At 46.0% G+C, this 20,016-nt stretch overlaps 1 protein-coding gene across 1 annotated transcript in view; it reads right to left on the reverse strand.

The window, feature by feature from the left end:
- The window catches only part of LOC143973887 (dickkopf-related protein 3-like), a 30,050-nt gene extending 11,701 nt beyond the window's left edge, over window positions 1-18,349 (reverse strand). Inside the window, exon 1 of the mRNA XM_077474768.1 lies at window positions 18,091-18,349. Coding sequence (XP_077330894.1) covers window positions 18,091-18,288 — 198 coding nt within the window. The 5' untranslated portion in view covers window positions 18,289-18,349. The remainder of the gene's footprint in view (window positions 1-18,090) is intronic.
- Between the last annotated feature and the right edge of the window lie 1,667 nt (window positions 18,350-20,016).

Below are 20,016 nucleotides of genomic sequence, written 5' to 3' on the forward strand. Positions count from 1 at the left end.
TGCCCGCTTGGTGATTTTTACCTATTGGTAAGCCTATAATAAGGCCTATAATAAGGCTTCCCAGTAGGCAAAATGAATATCTCCTAAGCCTGCGCGGTTAGGAGATATTCACCCTGCATGCAACCACTGACATCAGCGGCGCATGCGCTTTAAAGGTCCGGCGTTCCATACCGGAACTTCAGAGCTCCTCGCCGGAACGGAGGACTCCCGCGCACATGCGTCATCGCGTCTCCGGCCACTCAAAGCGCTGGAGCCTGCGAACCCGGAAGAAGATGCAGAGGGAACATGTCAGCTCCCTCAGCGATGACTGGGCGCTGCTGTGGGGGCTTCGTTCTAAGGTAAGTATTTCATAATGTGCTAGTATGCGATGCATACTAACTAGCACATTATGCTATTGTCTTGCAGGTTTTTGTTTTTTTTCAGTGGTTTACTACCGCTTTAACTGGAACCCAAAAATGCATGGTAGCGTAGATTGAAGTTCTCAGTACTGCTACAGAACACGCTACATAGCAAGTCATTCATAAGGCACTACTGATTGGTGCAGAATACCATTGGTCACTTTCAGGGATTTTTTTCTCCGCCCCCCCTACCTACCTCCAAGGACCGTTCCTTGGTTCCACCCCCTGCCAACCCCCCTGTACTCTTTAGAGCAGTGGGCCTCAAATTGGCGGCCCTCCATCGTGCCTTTGCCTGAGGGAGTCATGCTTGTAACTGTCAGCCTTGCAAGTCCTTATGGGACTTGTAGTTTCGCAAAACAGCTGGAGGGCCGCCAGTTTGAGACCCCTGCTTTAGAAAATACAGAGCCAAGTATAATTTTATGGTGTCAAGTATTTAGTATGGAATCTGTTAATGGTAACAAGAAAAGCAGTAAAATAGATCCCCTGCAGCCAATAACAACAATAGAACCTCCAGCAACAATATATCCCTATCCCCACAGTAATGGACCACCCGCAGAAAAGAATCCCCCAGCAACAATAGACCTCCGGCAGCAACAACAGATCTCCCCACAGTCAGCAACAGTGGACCATTCCCTCAGCCGCAGATCTCTCTAAGGAACAACTGACTTCCTAGCAACATAAGACCCCCCCCAGCAACAATAGATCCCCCACCAGGAACAATAGACTCCCCCCCCAGCAGGAACAGACCCCCCGTACAAAGCTACACTAGACCCCCCCAGCAGCTAGCATCAGTACATCTTTCAGCACACACCAGCACCCCTTGCATACATTCAGTGCTGGAGGTGCCGGAACTGCGTTCCCCCACGTTCCTGCTGGAAAAAAAGCCCTGATCACCATTAATATCACAGCAACAGAGACAGTATATTGAGTATCGAAAAAGGAAACAACAAGGAATCCAAGAAGAGAAGAGAAAGAAAAAAGGGAAGGAAGAGGAAGATCAGAAGAAATAAGAATCCAGGAGACACAAGGAGACCTAGGTTGAAAAGGACGGTGTAACAGGAGGTTAGTCCCTCGTTGGTAGTGCCCCAGGAGTCATGGACACGGGTACATGTATCCAGGTCGCTCCAAGGCTCATTAATAATCCCTGCAATCTTTTCATCCAAGAGATTTCACGTTTCAAAACTAACTTCAAAACTTCAAAACGTCTAAACTATACTGAGGGTGTCTTCCATGCTCCTGCTATAATAATCTAAGCTGCTCGTAGAATAAAGAGAATTAGGCTTTTTTAGTGGACGTGGCCACTAAAGAGGAAGTAAACCCTGATGAGTTTACTTCCTCTTTGATTCCCTGCAAAGGTAAAGCAAAATGGACTACTATGCATCGCATCGCATCGCATAGTAGTCCATTATGTGTCACTTACCTGACACAGGAGCCAGCGAAGTCGCCGCTGTCCCCTGTAGTCCGGAGCATCCATCTTCTCGGTGAGTCTTGCTGCTCCGCCGCTGTCATTTGACGAAGCCTCGATGACGTCACTCCGCCACTCGCAGCATATCGGCGGTGACAGTGGTGCGCTCAGTGCGCCTGCACGCTGCCGTCTACGGCGCATGCGCCGTAAACAGTGGTGCCTGTGTTTTGGCGAAATATCTCCTAAACCATGTAGGTTTAGGAGATATTTCTTGGACCTACAGGTAAGCCTTAATCTAGGCTTACCTGTAGGTCAAAGTGGTTTATAAGGGTTTACAACCACTTTAAGTAAAGTTAGGGGGTTGGGTTGGGTTGTTGCTCAACAGAAAGCCCCCTGTTATTTTCAGAGCATCGAAAAAACCCTATTCCAGAAGGTCCTGATTTTGGGACACTCCCACCAAATGTGAAGCATGGAGCCTCGAAGGAAACAGCCCCTGAAGCATTCTGCGGTGGCTGTGTTATGTATCCTAGCCAGGCACGCAGGGACTAGATACCATCTGGTCTGCACTTTCAGACTGGCTTCTATCAAAGAAATGTTCAGGGATACCTTTGTCCAAACATCCACACCACACATTTTCAGAGAGTCCTGTATTTCACCTGAAGTTATTTGTGGGGTTTTTCTTTGCATCCTGAACAATTGGCAGTTGTGGCTGAAATTTTAGTTGGTCTACCTGACCGTGGTTTGGTTGCAACAGATCCCCTCATTTTCCACTTCTTGATTAGAGTTTGTACACTGCTGATTGGCATTCTCAATTCCTTTTTATATCCCTTTCCTGTTTTATACAGTTCAACTACCTTTTCCCGCAGATCCTTTGATAATTCTTTTGCTTTCCCCCATGACTCAGAATCCAGAAACGTCAGTGCAGCACTGGATGAAAGATGCAAGGGTCTGTCAGAAGTCCAGAAACTCACTGACCTTTTATACACACACACACTAATTACAAGCAGATATCACAGGTGAGGATGGTTTCCTTTAATAGCCATTCAAACCTCTTTGTGGCAACTTGTGTGCATGTTATCAGGCCAAAATCACCAGGGTATGTAAACTTTTGATCAGGGCGATTTGGGTAATTTCTGTTGTGATTATGATTTAAAAATAGTAAACACAGGTGATTGGTAATAAATGGCTTCAGCCAAACACTAACCATGAGTGAAAAATGTTTTTGTGTTATTCATATTCTCTGAAAAATGGCCAAGAAATCATCAATTCTGCCAGGGTATGCAAACTTATGAGCGCAAATGTATAATTCAATATTATCTCTGTAAGGATTATGACAAGACATGGAATCTTGTGTCTGCCTTCCCTTTGCAGGCCACTGTCCCACATCAAGGATATCCCTCCGGAAAGCAGTCAGATGTAATTGCTGTAATTATTCCAACTGGCAGATATGAGATATATTTTTATTAACAATATAATTGTGCAATTGTAGCATTTTAAATGAAAGTTTATATTAATCTTATTCCAGATATGACTTTTTTTTGCTATATATTCCGGCTATATGAATCTACCTACCTTTTGTGTTTGGACTTTAACAAAGGAGTTTTCTCCTAGGTATGTCTTCTAGCACTGGTTAGGTAATGCTCGCGTTGGTGGATATTTGGTAGGTAGTGGTGTATTATCTACCATCTTTCCCTGTTTCGGTACCTTATGGCCAAACATGTGACCAATCAGCTATAACCGCCAACCCCTATGTATTGGACCCTTTCTTCGGCTTTAGGGACGAACCTCTCTATCCGATTTCAGATTCATCAGATATAGACAGATACTTGGTCCACCTTATATTGCATGGGCAGGAATGTTTAATGCCCTCAGGGGGCCATTCCAATGTCAATATCTACTAAATGTGAGTCACAATTACTATGTATAAGCGAAATTACAGTGATACACATTCAGTTTGTATTTGTGATTATATATTATTTGTATTTATTTTGTTCTACAGCAACCCTACTACATTCATTCCCCTCCAAAGAGAACCCCTGAAGAAGCCGACAGGCGAAACGTGTTGGGTTGTGTGTCTCCTCACACATGTGTAACAGTGTGTGCCATGGTTATCCACGATTGTGTGCATATAGGATTCCAGAGAAACCAGTGTACTTTGGCTCAGGGGAAGTTTGTTCCATGTAGAGTTTGCTGCTAAACAATCTTGTACGTAATGTTTATTTGGTATGGACATCATTTTAACCATTTGTAATCTTAACCACTTCCGGACCGCCGCACGCCGATATACGTCCTTACTTTGAAGAGGAATATCGTTGTTATGGCAGCAGCTAGCTGCCATAAATCCGGTATCCTCTTCTTCGGCCGGCGGTCCGCTTTCCGATAAGAGTGGTCTCTGCGGCGGATTCATCACTTTTAATCAGCGCCGGGAGAGGGCCCCCCCCCCCCATCCCGCCACACTCTGGTGCCCTCCACCGCTTACCGGAGGCCATCGGATCTTCACCCTTGCTGGGCATGGAGACGAGTGAGGGGAAAATGGTCCCCACCCTTCTCCATACCATTGCAGAGCGGAAGTGACGTCAAAACTTCACTTCTGCCCATAGCTCTTAAAGGGCCATTTAAAAAAAAAAAAAAAAAAAAATGTTAAATGACAAATTTGTTTTTTTTTTATTGCATTTTAGTGTAAATATGAGATCTGAGGTCTTTTTGACCCCCCAGATCTCATATTTAACCACTTCCCGACTGCGACACACAGATATACTGCGGCAGAAGGACACGTACAGGCAGATTAATGTACCTGTATGTTGCCCTTTAAGAGGCGGCTTGCAAGCACGCGAGCACCCGCCGGAAGCTCCGTGACCGCGGGTCCCGGGATACCCACCATCGTTTCACGGTGAGGAAAAAAAACGTCCTGCGTCACTTCCCTATAATCGGGAGCATAAATCAGTGTCGTGTCACACACAGCCCCCCCCCACCCCCCACAGTTAGAATCACTCCCTAGGACACACTTAACCCATACAGCCCCACCTAGTAGTGTAGTGTCCTGACTTACATAGTTCTTAACCACTACAATACTGGACACTTTCGCCCCCTTCCTTCCCAGCCCAATTTTCAGCTTTCATCGCTCTAGCGCTTTCAGTGACAATTGCGTGGTCATGCTACACTGTACCCAAATGAAATTTTTATCATTTTGTTCGCACAAATAGAGCTTTATTTTGGTGTTATTTATTCACGACTCCGTTTTTTATTTTTTGCGATATAAGCGCAAAAAAGCGGAAATTTGGAAAAAAAAACAATATTTTCTTTTTTCTATTTTAAAAGAAATCCAATAAAATCAAATTTTGTCATAAATTTAAGCCAAAATGTATTCTGCTACATGTTTTTGGTAAAAAAAATTCCGTTAAGTGTATAATAATTGGTTTGTGTGCAGATAATCATTGGAACATGTGATTTTAGTGGGACATACTGTATGTGGGGGACATGTTTTTATTATTAGGGACATGTATGTTTTGGGGACATGTGTGTTATGGGGACATATGTGGGGACTGTGTTTGTACTGTGTGGTGTGTTGTGTGTTTACACTAGACTGAAGATCAGTGAGTAAAAAGCTGTAAAAAAACAGCTCATACTCACTGATCATCAGCCGGCTGCAGCGTTCTGCTCTCCTCTCCTCAGCGATGACTTCTGTGTGAGGAGAGGAGGAGTCAATTGCCTAGCAACCGGCTGTTTGTTTACATCACATGACGGCCGTGATTGGACACGGCCGTCATGTGATCAGGAGGGCCAATCACAGAGCCCTCCTGCCGATCTGAGATGCGGCGTGTCCCGGTGACACGGGTGTATCGGGATCGCGCCGCTGCGCGGGCACGCGCGCGCGCGATCCCGCTCCTCCTGATGGACGTTCCTGAACGTTCTATCAGAAGTAGATGGCTCCCACCCGGCCGTATATGTGCATTGGCCGGGTGGGAAGTGGTTAAGGTTGAATAAAGACACCAGTCCATCCAGTTCAACCTGAGTGAGTGTCTACAATTGTCCTTATCCCTGTACATTGCACACTCGCATTGGTCCCTACCCTCAAGGAGCCCACAATCCAAGGTCCCCATTCATATACTAGGGCCAATTTTGGACAGAAGCCAATTAACCTACCAGCATGTCTTTGGAGTGTGGGAAGAAACCGTAGTACCCGGAGGAAACCCACACAGGCACAGGGAGAACATGCAAACTCCAGGCAGGTAGTGTCGTGGTTGGGATTTGAACCAGTGACCCTTCTTACTGCTAGGCGAGAGTGCTAACCACTACACCACTGTACCTCCCTACACCACTAGTGGTTAACCCCTTCACTGCCAGGGACATTTTTACAGTAATCAATGCATTTTTTTTAGCATTGATTGCTGTATTAATGCCAATGGTTCCCAAACATGTGTCAAAATTGTCCGATGTGTCTGCCATAATGATGCAGTCAGGATAAAAATCGCTGATCGCCACCATTACTAGTAAAAAAAAAAAAAAATATCAATAAAAATGCCATAAAACTATCCCCTATTTTGTAAATGCTATAACTTTTGCGCAAACCAATCAATAAACGCTTATTGTGATTTTTGTTACCAAAAATATGTAGAGGAATACGTATCGGCCTAAACTGAGGAAAAAAAAATAAAAAAAATTTTAAATATTTTTTGGGGATATTTATTATAGCAAAAAGTAAAAAATTTTGCGTTTTTTTTTTCAGAATTGTTGCTATTTTTTTGTTTATAGCGCAAAAAATAAAAACCGCAGAGGTGATAAAATACCACCAAAAGAAAGCTCTATTTGTGGGAAAAAAAGGACGTCAATTTTGTTTGGGAGCCACGTCGCACGACCGCGCAACTGTCAGTTAAATTGACGCAGTGCCGAATCGCAAAAAGTGGTCTGGTCATGAAGGGGGTAAATTCTTTTGGGGCTGAAGTGGTTAAGAGAACCTGTCATGCTTTTTTTTTTCTATTACAAGGGATGTTTACATTCCTTGCAATAGGAATAAAAGTGAATTTTTTTTTTTTTGTGTAAAAATAAAAAATACAAAAAATAAGAAAAAAAAATGTTTTTAAATGCGCCCTGTCCCGCCGAGCTCGCATGCAGAAGTGAACGCATACGTGAGCAGCGCCCGCATATGAAAACCGTGTTCAAACCACACGTGTGAGGTATCGCCGCGATCGGTAGAGCGAGAGCAATAATTCTAGCCCTAGACCTCCCCTGCAGAGCAACAAAAATGCAACCTGCAGAATTTTTTAAACGTCGCTTATGGAGATTTTTAAGGGTAAAAGTTTGTCGCCATTCCGCAAGCGGGCGCAATTTTGAAGCGTGACATGTTGGGTATCAATTTACTCGGCGTAACATTATCTTTCACAATATAAAAAAAAATTGGGCTAACTTTACTGTTGTCTTATTTTTTTATTCAAAAAAAGTGTATTTTTTTACAAAAAAAGTGCGCTTGTAAGACCGCTGCGCAAATACGGTGTGACAGAAAGTATTGCAACGACCACCATTTTATTCTCTAGGGTGTTAGAATTTTTTTTTTATAATGTTTGGGGGTTCCAAGTAATTTTCTAGCAAAAAAAAACAAACTTTTTTTTAACTTGTAAACAACAAATCTCAAAAAGAGGCTCGGTCCTTAAGTGGTTAATAAAATGAAATTTTTTAAATATCACGTTGAAAGATCTATTATTCCAGGAAGAGGTTTCAGCACCTTTAAAGTCCCAATATTTTGTTGTCTCTTGTTGTATAAATTTATATTAATCTTGAGAACATTTACTTTGTTCAGTTACTGTGTATCATAAGCAACTGCTATTTTTCCTAATAAAATATGTTTTCAACATTTGTTTAAAAATCCTTTGTTAGATCTCAGATCTCCTGCAGCCTCTTCCCAGCTACTTCCTCTCTACATGCATTATGATGATGTCTACCAGGCATTTCTTAGGACAGTCTCCTGATCAGGGCTGGGACAAGGGGTGGGCAGGAGGGTCAGTCGCCTCCGGCGCAGTGAATTTAGGCGAAAAAGAATATACACAGGGTGGTACACCCGTTCTATTTTATGTATTAACAGTGGAGGAGGGGAGCACAATTTTAGATCCTTGGCCTGGGCGCTGGAGGAACCTACTGCTCTTGATCACAAAAACGGTAGACCATGATTGCATAGTGTGTGTGTGGAAATGGGCACTTGTAGTCTCCAATGGAAGCTTGTGGGACGGGGTGACAACACAGGAGCACAGTTGGGATGCAGTTGTCACCCCCCGTGATAGTAAGTGATTGAATGAGGACTGTCATGGCAAGTTTGCCAGGGATTATTTGTAAATCTGAATTCTGTGCACAAAAGGCACATTCAAATATGCTACTCAATGACAACAAAGGATATACATTATTTTTGTGCAGTAAATGCCTTTGCAAACCCAGATATGACCTTGTAAAAGTAACAGTGACATCATTACTGTGCTTTGTAGGGCTGGTGCAAGGATTTTTTGACACCCTAGGCAAAACCTAATTTTGCCGACCCCCCCCCCCCCTCTTGGGCCCACCCCTGACTCCAGCCCCTTTGCCCTGCCCATGAATACCCCACCTTTTTAATGAAGCACCCATAAAATTCAGCCTCACCAGTGCCCATCAATGCAGCCTACCAGTGCCCATCAATGCAGCCTCACCAGTGCCCATCAATGCAGCCTCACCAGTGCCCATCAATGCAGCCTCACCAGCGCCCATCAATGCAGCCTCACCAGCGCCCATCAATGCAGCCTCACCAGCGCCCATCAAATGCAGCCTCACCAGTGCCCATCAATGCAGCCTACCAGTGCCCATCAATGCAGCCTCACTAGTGCACATCAAATACAGCCTACCAGTGCTCATCAAGGTAGCCTCACCAGCGCCCATCAAATGCAGCCTCACCAGCACCCATCAATGCAGCCTACCAGTGCCCATCAATGCAGCCTCACCAGCGCCCATCAAATGCAGCCTACCAGTGCTCATCAATGTAGCCTCACCAGCTCCCATCAAATGCAGCCTACCAACGCCCATCAATGCAGACTACCAGTGCCCATTAATGCACCTTCACCAGCGCCCATCGTTACAGCCTCACCAGCACCCATCAATGCAGCCTACCAGCACCCATCAATGCAGCCTACCAGTGGCCATCAATTAATGTTTGCTTGCTTCCATTCATTTGAGAGTCGGGACACAGACACAGTTCTCCACCTCTGCCTGCTGATGCTGAGACTTAGTTGCTTGCGGCAGAGAGAAGAGTGTAGAACCGGGCGCCCTAGGCAGCAGTGCGCCCTAAGCGGCGCTGCCTAGTTTGCCTAGTGGTAGCACCGGCCCTGAGCCTGTGCAGAGAGCAGAGCTGTGGGAGGGGCTCAGCAGGCTCCACCCACTACAAGCTCCCTGCATAAAACTACAGGGGGGGGGGGGCGGAGACAAGACTGGTCACCCTGCACAAGGAAAGAGGGCAGAGCTGTGGGAGGGGCCCAGCAGGCTCCACCCACTACAAGCTTCCTGCAGAAAACTACAGGGGGGGGGGCGGAGACAAGACTGGTCACCCTGCACAAGGAAAGAGGGCAGAGCTGTGGGAGGGGCCCAGCAGGCTCCACCCACTACAGGCTTCCTGCAGAAAACTACAGGGGGGGGGGGGGCGGAGACCAGACCAATCCCCCTGCACAAGGAGGGAGAGCAGCAGTGAGCGGTCTTTATTACAGGAAGGAAAAGTCTCACACTGGATTACTGCACAGATCTGGAAGAAATACACAAAACTCACCGAGATGCAGGAAGAATACACATGATGATTGGATTGATACAATGTATCTTTAGCCTGGATTTAAAAAGAAGTGAAAACAACTTTAATAATAACATTCCCCTGTTAAGTCTCCTATGAGATTGCAGTCATTGGGTCATATTAATGAGTGGATTCCATGTCTCGCCTGAAGCTCGGCGTTGTTCTTTCTCCTCCAGACATCTCCCAGAAATAAAACGTGTTTTTTTTTCCAGGCGGGGAAACAGAGAAGCCGCGGACAGATTTTATTTCTACACCTTCCTCAGCATCTAATTTAATTCCCTGCCAAGAAAATTCTGCCTTCCGCGGAAAACTGAAAAAAAAAAACCTTTGGGGTTTGTGGGTAAGGGGGGGAGGGGAGGGGGGTGTACAGGGAACAAGAGAGAAATGTAGGAATCCATCATTTTAAACTGAAAACCCTGTTAACTGAACACAACCCGGTGCCGGCTTTCTGGGTCATCACCAAGCTCAAGCCCAGCTTTTTTTTTAAAGGGGATCTCTACTGAGATGAATACAAGGGGCTGACCTCCTTCCGAAACTATCAGATTTCATGGCATGGCAATCTGGCTGTCATGGCAATCTGGAAATTATGTGGTGGAGCTCTGACTTCGAATTTAATGGGAATTCCGATGGCATGAAGCGATTGTTTGCCGGGATGTGCCAGCCCTCTGCTGCAAGAAGGAGGCTTAAATCCGACTTCCAGCCTGCCCTTCAGCCTTGCACAGTTGTACAGGATCCTCATCTTGTAGGGATGAGCCGAACGGCCCTGGGTTCGGATCGAGCAGTCCGTCAAACTTCAGATGCCCAACCAGAATCCTACTGAAATCAATGGGAGCTGAATCTGTAAAAATCAAAAATGCCCATTTTCTGGGCTAATAGGGGGTTGTCGAAAAATAGCATGGGGGGGGGGGGGGGTGGTGAACACTGCCCTGGGGGGTGGTGAACAAATGCAACAAATGTTTTAAAAATCCTAAGAGCAGTGTTTTTTTTTTAAACCATAGACATTTAGGCTGGGTTCACACCGCTGCGATGCGGGAACGCCGCGAATCCGCTGCGTTTTACCGCATCGCATTACTCCCGCCGGCAGTTCACACTGCCCTATGCGGACGGCTGGGAGTGTCAATGATATGTTAATGACACCCCCAGATCCGTCTGCATATCGCAGTGCGATCTGGCGACTCGCACAGGAATCGGATCGCATGGTGTGAACACCCATGCGATCCGATTCTGTTGCGGACCAAAAAAAGGGTCCCGTGCGAGTTTGCTGCGGGAGCGATGCGAATTCAGCCATACTATCTGTATGGCTGTACTCGCATCGCTACGGAGATCGGATGTGATTTGCGGTGCGAATCACATCCGGATCTCCCCCCGCAGCAGTGTGAACCCAGCCTTAAAAGAAAAAAATGGTTTTAAATTGGCAGACAATTACATTTCCCTGCTGGCTTCTAAGTAAAAAAAATTAAAATAAAAAAACAAAACTGACTGCATACAACCCCCCCCCCCCCCCCTCCAAGACCCCCTAAAATACATAGCAATCTGCCGTGTATTTTAGGATACCTTTGGAGGGGTCTGTGTACGGTTTTATTTTTTGACAAAAGAAATCCGGCAGTGAAATGTCATTTGCTTGCAATTTCATCTTTTCTTTCCTTGTAAATGTCACCTATGCTGTAGCGCAGCCATTCTCAACCGGGGTTCCTCCAGAGGTTGCTAGGGGTTCCCTGAGCTGTGGCTGATGAACCACCTTTATGATGGTGCCTATAGAGTTCGAGGTTCAGCATCACTTAACATAGCCAGCAGTATGGCACCAAATATCTTTTTAGCTGCCTTTAAAGTGGTTGTAAACCCTTACAAACCACTTTGACCTACAGTTAAGCCTAGATTAAGGCTTACCTGTAGGGTCCAAGCAATATCTCCTAAACCTATATGGTATGCGCCGTAGACAACGGCGCGCAGGCGCACTGAGCGCGGCATTCTCAGCGACGGAGCTGCCGCGCGTGTCGGCTCCTGTGCGCATGCGCGGGAGTGACGGCATCGCGGCTTCGCCAAATGACAGCAGCGGAGCTGCGAGACCCCACCAACAAGATGGATGCGGCGGACTACAGGGGACAGCAGTGACTTCGCTGGCTCCTGTGTCAGGTAAGTGACACATAATGGACTACTATGCGATGCGATGCATAGTAGTCCATTATGCTTTGCCTTTGCAGGGAATGAAAGAGGAAGTAAACTCATCAGGGTTTACTTCCTCTTTAAGGGTGGCATTCTGAGCGTCACTTTAACCGGTTCCCGACCAGCGCATGCCGATGTACATCGGCAGAATGGCACGGGCAGGCGTATTGGCGTACAGGTACGTCCAATCTTTAATGCCGCCCTGCCATCTCGAGCGCGCACTGCGGGACCCCCGTGAGTCTGGTCGCGGGTCCCGCGGACTCGATCGCCCCGGGCATACCCGCCATCGTCTCACAGGGCAGCTGAACGGAGAAATGCCGTTGTAAACAGCATTTCCCCGTTCTGCCTAGCAACTAGTGATGCTGATCTCTGCTCCATGTGATTGGAGCAGAGATTAGTGTTCACTAAATGAAACCCCAGCCCCCCACAGTTAGTAACACACCCCTAGGAACACTTAACCCCTACACTGCCACCCACTGGTTAACCCTTTCACTGCCAGTGTCATTTACACAGGAATCAGTGCATTTATATAGCAGTGATTGCTGTATAAATGACAATGGTCCCAAAAATGTGTCAAAAATGTCCGATGTGTCCGCCATAATGTCGCAATGATCGCCGCCATTACTAGTAAAAAAAAATTTTTTAATAAAAATGCCATAAAACTATCCCCTATTTTGTAAACGCTATAACTTTTGCGCAAACCAATCAATAATCGCTTATTGCGATTTTTTTTTGCCAAAAATATGTAGAAGAATACGTATCGGCCTAAACTGAGGGAAAAACATTTTTTTTTTATATATTTTTTGGGGATATTTATTATAACAAAAAGTAAAAAAATAATGCGTTTTTTTTTTTTCAAAATTGTCACTCTATTTTTGTTTATAGCGCAAAAAATAAAAAACGCAGGGGTGATCAAATACCACCAAAAGAAAGCTCTATTTGTGGGAAAAAAAGGACGCCAATTTTGTTTGGGAGCCACGTCACACGGCCGCGTAATTGTCGGTTAAAGCGTGCAGTGCCGAATCGCAAAAAGTGGTCTGGTCTTTGACCAGCAAAATGGTCCGGGGCTGAAGTGGTTAACGGGACATTCTTCCCATTGACCACCAGTATAAGGGGGCATTGTTCCTATTGACCCCTGATAAATTGGTTTTAGTAATGGTTCCTCAAGACCTGAAAATCATTTTTGGGGTTCCTCCAGCGTTACAAGGTTAAGAAAGGCTGCTTGAGCACATCCCGCAGCAAAAAATAACAAGACCCTTTGAGTTTGGTATGGATTTTAAGGGGGACCTCATGCAAAAATAAAAATATGTGTGAGGTCCCCCAGGAAATCCATACCAGACCCTTACTCTGAGCATGCAGCCTGACTGGCTGGCCAGGAAAGGGGGGGTAATGAGTGTGTGCTCCCCCCTCCTGAACCATACCATGCCCTCAACTTGAGGGGTGTCCTTCCTGGGGAGTCCTTTTTTGATAAGGACAAAGGCATCTTCCCCACAACCTAGCCTGGTGGTTGTTGGGGGGTCCACAGGCAGAGGGTTTATTGAAATCTGGAAGCCCCTGTAAAAGTAAAAGGGGGCCCCCAGATATCAGGGGTTTGGCTTTAGATACACGTTAATTAACACTATAATAGCTGTACTCATAGGACATAGCTGTTCCAGACACCCCAACAACAGTCTCTGCTGACCCTCCACTACGCCATAATCAGAGCACTGCTCAGACTGATGTACACAGGAGATCCCCCATTGCCTCATGGGAGCAGAGGTTTTCTCCTGGTCCAGACTCGTTAAGCTGTGAGATGCTTTAGAGGAGGAATGGTCACATGGAAGCATAGAAATGGAAGCTTCTGCAGAGGGACTTGGCGGTTACACAGAAATCTTATAAAAACAGTGCAGTTATTCTTGAAGACCGGCTTTCCTTGCCAAAAACAAATCTAAATTATAATGTGCCTAGCCAAATTCCCGAGTTGTAACCTATCCCGAACCTTAACTTCTTCAGTCCCAGAGCCTTCTCCTCGCTTTACCCCCAACGAGTCCAAGAGCATTTTCTTCTCTATACCCCCAATGAGTCCCAGAGCATTTTCCTCCCTTTACCCCCACCCCCAATGAGTCCCAGAACCTTCTCTTCCCTTTAGCTCCAACGAGTCCCAGAGCCTTCTCCTCCCTTTACCCCCAACGAGTCCCAGAGCGTTTTCCTCCCTTTACCCCCAATGAGTCCAAGAGCATTTTCTTCTCTATACCCCCAATGAGTCCCAGAGCCTTCTCTTCCCTATGCCCCCAATGAGTCAGAGTCTTTTCCTCCTTTTTTCCCTAATGAGTCCAAGAGCCTTTTCCTCCCTATACGCCCAATGAGTCCCAGAGCGTTTTCCCTCCTATACCCCCAATGAGTCCCAGAGCCTTTGCCACCTTATAACCCGCTTAAGTCAGAAAGCCTTTTATTTTCTCTACCACCAATGAGTACAAGAGCCTTTACCTCCCAAAACCCCCACTGAGTCCCTTAGTGTTTTCTTACCAAAACCCCCAATGAGTCCCAGAGCCTTTTTCTCCCTATACCCCCAATGAGTCCAAGAGCATTTTCTTTTCTATATTCCCAATGAGTCCCAAAGCCTTCTCCTCCCTTTACCCCCATTGAGTCCAAGAGCATTTTCCTCCCTATACCCCCAATGAATCCAAGAGCCTTCTCCTCCCTTTACCCCCAATGAGTCCAAGAGCGTTTTCCACCCTATACCCCCAATGAGTCGAAGAGCATTTTCTTTTCTATATTCCCAAATCCCCAATGAGTCCCAGAGCCTTCTCCTCCCTTTACCCCAATAAGCCCCAGAGCCTTCTCCTCCCTTTACCCCCAACGAGTCCCAGAGTGTTTTCCTCCCTTTACCCCCAATGAGTCCAAGAGCCTTCTCTTCCCTGTGCCCCCAATGAGTCATAGAGTCTTTTCCTCCTTTTTTCTCTGAGTCCAAGAGGCTTTTCCTCCCTATACCCCCAATGAGTCCCAGAGCGTTTTCCCTCCTATACCCCCAATGAGTCCCAGAGCCTTTGCCACCTTATAACCTGCTTAAGTCAGAAAGCCTTTTATTTTCTTAACCACCAATGAGTACAAGATCCTTTACTTCCCAAAACCCCCACTGTGTCCCTTAGTGTTTTCTTACCAAAACCCCCAATGAGTCCCAGAGCCTTTTTCTCCCTGTACCCCCACTGAGTCCCAGAGCGTTTTCCTCCCTATACCCGCAATGAGTCCAAGAGCATTTTCTTTTCTATATTCCCAATGAGTCCCAGAGACTTCTTCTCCCTTTTCCCCCCCAACGAGTCCAAGAGCATTTTCTTCTCTATACCCCCAATGAGTCCCAGAGCTTTTCTTCCCTATGCCCCCAATGAGTCATAGAGTCTTTTCCTCCTTTTTTCCCTTATGAGTCCAAGAGCCTTTTCCTCCCTATACCCCCAATGAGTCCCAGAGCGTTATTCCTCCTATACCCCTAATGAGTCCCAGAGCCTTTTCCGCCTTATAACCCACTTAAGTCAGAGAGCCTTTAATTACTTTACCACCAATGAGTACAAGAGCCTTTATCTCCCAAAACCCCCACTGAGTCCCTTAGTCTTTTCTTACCAAAACCCCCAATGAGTCCCAGAGTCTTTTTCTCCCTATACCCTCCAATGAGACCTACAGCCTTTTCCTCCTTATACCCTGTCTAAGTCTGATAGCCTTTTTTCCCTTTACCCCCTTAAAAGTATAACTTTGGATAGAGTGGAGAGGGATTAGAACCCCTGTCAGTTTTTTCTGCAGTCTGTGCCCCCCATTAGGGAGATTCACCCTCTTTATTTGTCCTGCTTACCATTATCACCAAAAGTGAAAGTGAAAGAAAATCCCCAACTTTTGGGTTGTCAGTCACCAAAACAGGAATAGATGGGAAATCTTCCAATGGGGACATTAGTTCTGATGATTGTCACCCAGGAGGGATTTCCTCTTATTTCCTGTTGCGGCTATGGGAAAGGAAGATCTCCCCAATGAGACACAAATGGCAAAAATAAAACAGATGGGGGTTATATGCATCCCTTACTCTATCCAAAATGTAAAAAAATAAGTTTTGCCTACTTTAAGTCGCTGTGCCTTTTCCTGGCTATATTCCATTTGAGTCCCTGAACCTTTTCCTTCCTATGCCTACCTTGAATCCCAGAGCCTTTTCTTCCCTATACCTCGCTTGAGTTCTAGAGCCTTTTCTTCATTACACATCACTTTAATCCAAGAGCCTTTTCTTTATTACACATCGCTTTAATCCAAGAGCCTTTTCTTCCCTAAGTTTTGATGGAGTGCTAGAGCCTTTTCTTCCCTATACCTTGCTTGAGTCCCAGAGTATTTTCTTCCCTATACCTTGTTTGAGCACTAGAGCCCTTACTTCCCTATACCTCACTTAATTCCCAGAGCTGTTTCTTCCCTATACCTCACTTAAGTCCCAGAGCCTTTTCTTCCCTATACCTTGCTTGAGTCCCAGAGCTTTTTCTTCCCTATACCTTGCTTGAGTCCCAGAACCTTTTCTTTCCTATACCTTGATTGAATCCCAGAACCTTTTCTTTCCTATACCTTGGTTGAGTCCCAGAGCCCTTGCTTCTAAATACCTTGCTTGAGTCCCAGAGCCTTTTCGTCCCTATACCTTGCTTAAGTCCCAGAGCCCTTGCTTCCTAATACCCTAGCTTGAGTCCCAGAACCTTTCTCCCCTACACCTTGTTTAATTCCCAGAGCCTATTCTTCACAATACCTCACTTGTAGCTCAGAGCCTTTTCTTTCTTATACCTTGTTTGAGTCCTAGAGCCCTTGCTTCTTAATACCTTGCTTGAGCCCCAGAGCCTTTTCTTCCCTATACCTCCCTTAAGTCCCAGAGCCTTTTTCTTCCCTATACATTGCTTGAGTCCCAGAGAACTTTCTTCCCTATACCTTACTTGAGTCCCAAAACCTTTTCTTTTCTATAACTTGGTTGAGTCCCAGAACCCTTGCTTCTAAATACCTTGCTTGAGTTCCAGAGCCTTTTCTTTCCTATACCTTGCTTAAGTCCCAGAGCCCTTGCTTCCTAATACCCTAGCTTGAGTCCCAGAGCCTTTTCTCCCCTATACCTTATTTAATTCCCAGAGCCTATTCTTCCTAATACCTCACTTGTGGCTCAGAGCCTTTTCTTTCTTATACCTTGGTTGAGTCCCAGAGCCCTTTCTTCCTTGTACCTTGCTTAATTCCCAGAGCCTTTTCTTCCTATACCTCATTTGTGGCTCAGAGCCTTTTCTTCCCCATACCTCACTTAAGTTCTACCTAGAGTCTTTTATTCCCTTCACCTTGCTTGAGTTCCATAGCCTTTTCTTCCCTATACCTCAATTAAGTCCCAGAGCCTTTTCTTCCCTACACCTTGCTTGAGTCCCAGAGCCCTTGCTTCCTAATACCCTAGCTTGAGTCCCAGAGCCTTTTCTTCCCAATATCTCACTTGTGGCGCAGAGCCTTTTCTTCCCTATAACTCACTTAAGTCCTAGAGCCTTTTATTCCCTGTACCTTACTTGAGTCCCAGAGCCTTTTCTTCCTTATACTGCACTGAATTCTAAAGCCTTTTTTTCTCTCCTAGGATGACGACCCTCACTTATAGCACTGTATTCAGAAGCAATGTTGTCACCCTAGGAGAGGAAGTACCTTTGGACTACAGAACACCCCCCTCTTCCTATTTTTTATAGCATGGGAGTGTGATTCTCTAGTCCTCGGAGAGAACTAGGAATAATGTAACTAATAAGAATGCGGCGCAGGAAGCTATCAGCTTACAAGATTTCTGGCAGAATCAATGGGTATTTTCTGCAGGTATCAAATAGATGTAACAAAATATTTTCAGGGCTATATATTGTGAGGAAATAATAGAAATGAATTGTTAGGCTTTAAATACACTTTAACCATTAGACTAATACTAAGGGGACCATTTATAGAAAAATGTACATAGGTGTTCATCCATTATTTATAAGCATTATGGCCACTAGATGGTGCTGTGTATTATGGGAAAAAAGTGTCCCCTTCAGCTCCATCCAGTGGCCATAATGTGGTATTTTACCCTTCTACACTTTTTTTTTTTCAATGAATAACATTTAACCAGCCTGAGAATGTTTGATTTTGGCTCATCCAAACAGAATTAATTTACATAGTTTTTTTTATTATAATTATTATTATTATTATTATTATAGCTATACTCTTACGGTAAGTTATCTCGTAAAATGTGGTACTTATCTTGGTGAGACTTCACACTGCACTAAATGGAGATGCGCTTCACGGCCTTTCTACGAACAAGCGGTTCGCAGCGCCATTCTAAGATGCAGCTCGGTGCGCCTTACCTCTTTCACAGCATTCTCCAGCTTAGAGTTGGAATCCCGAATCAGATCTCCCACTTCCCTGAAGATGTCGTTCAGACTGTCCGTCTCCCCAGGGAGGTCCAAGAGGGAATCCGGGGTGACTTCATCGGAGATCTCAGATCTTCTGGTCGGAGAGGTGGACACGAAGCTCAGGGTCACCGCCAAGAAGATGAGAAACATCTTGGAAACAAGCGTGGAACTCGTCACTGCACCTTCAGAGGGGGAAGAAATGAGTTTTTTAGACCTGCAGGAGAAAGAGAAAAAGTAGTCAGGGACCCTCCTGGTTGTTTTTACCTGATGCCCCCAATGACCCCCTCACTTTATCCACACTGTGTTGTGGTGTGAACCCGGCACTGCGGGTATAGGGCCTAAAGCAACACTGTATACTGTGCATAACAAACATGTAACAAATGTAGCAAATGAATCAAAAAAACGTAAATGTTTTTCAACCTGTTATCCCTTATCATTTTTTTTTCTTATCGATGGAGCAAACTTTCCTCTCATTTTTACACTTGACCTCTGGAAGGTTTACCCCCTCCCCCCCCCCCCCCCCCTTCATGACCAGGCCATTTAAAAAATTATATATATTTTTGGATACGGTACTGCGTTACTTTAACTGCTGTATTTATTGGCGTATAACACTCACTTTTTCACCATGAAATTGATGGCAATGGTGAGGCTGCCTGTACTGATGGCAATGGCGAGGCTGCTGCATTGATGGCAATGGTGAGGCTGCCTGTACTGATGGCAATGGTGAGGCTGCCTGTAATGATTGGCAATGGTGAGGCTGCCTGTAGTGATGGCAATGGTGAGGCTGCTGCATTGAAGGCAATGGTGAGGCTGCTGCATTGAAGGCAATGGTGAGGCTGCTGCATTGATGGCAATGGTGAGGCTGCTGCATTGATGGCAATGGTGAGGCTGCTGCATTGATGGCAATGATGAGGCTGCCTATACTGATGGCAATGGTGTGGCTGCTGCATTGATGGCAATGGTGAGCCTGCTGCATTTAAGGCAATGGTGAGGCTGCTGCATTTAAGGCAATGGTGAGGCTGCTGCATTGAGGCAATGGCGAGGCTGCTGCATTGAGGCAATGGCGAGGCTGCTGCATTGATGGCAATGGTGAGGCTGCCTGTACTGATGGCAATGGTGAGGCTGCCTGTACTGATGGCAATGGTGAGGCTGCTGCATTGAAGGCAATGGTGAGGCTGCTGCATTGATGGCAATGGTGAGGCTGCCTGTACCAATGGCAATGGTGAGGCTGCCTGTACCGATGGCAATGGTGAGGCTGCCTGTACCGATGGCAATGGTGAGGCTGCTGCATTGAAGGCAATGGTGAGGCTGCTGCATTGATGGCAATGGTGAGGCTGCTGCATTGATGGCAATGGTGAGGCTGCTGCATTGATGGCAATGATGAGGCTGCCTGTACTGATGCCAATGGTGAGGCTGCTGCATTGAAGGCAATGGTGAGGCTGCTGCATTGAAGGCAATGGTGAGGCTGCTGCATTGATGGCAATGGTGAGGCTGCTGCATTGATGGCAACGGTGAGGCTGCTGCATTGATGAAAAAGGCAAGGCTGCTGCATTGATGGCAATGGTGAGGCTGCTGCATTGAAGGCAATGGTGAGGCTGCTGCATTGAAGGCAATGGTGAGGCTGCTGCATTGATGACAATGGTGAGGCTGCTGCATTGATGACAATGGTGAGGCTGCTGCATTGATGACAATGGTGAGGCTGCTGCATTGATGGCAATGGTGAGGCTGCTGCATTGATGGCAATGGTGAGGCTGCTGCATTGATGGCAATGGTGAGGCTGCTGCATTGAAGGCAATGGTGAGGCTGCCTGTACTGATGGCAATGGTGAGGCTGCTGCATTGAAGGCAATGGTGAGGCTGCTGCATTGATGGCAATGGT

This window comes from Lithobates pipiens, unplaced genomic scaffold (genome assembly GCF_037356315.1).
Source record: "Lithobates pipiens isolate NorthernLeopardFrog02 unplaced genomic scaffold, aLitPip1_a1.2 Scaffold_128, whole genome shotgun sequence".
NCBI lineage: Eukaryota > Metazoa > Chordata > Amphibia > Anura > Ranidae > Lithobates > Lithobates pipiens.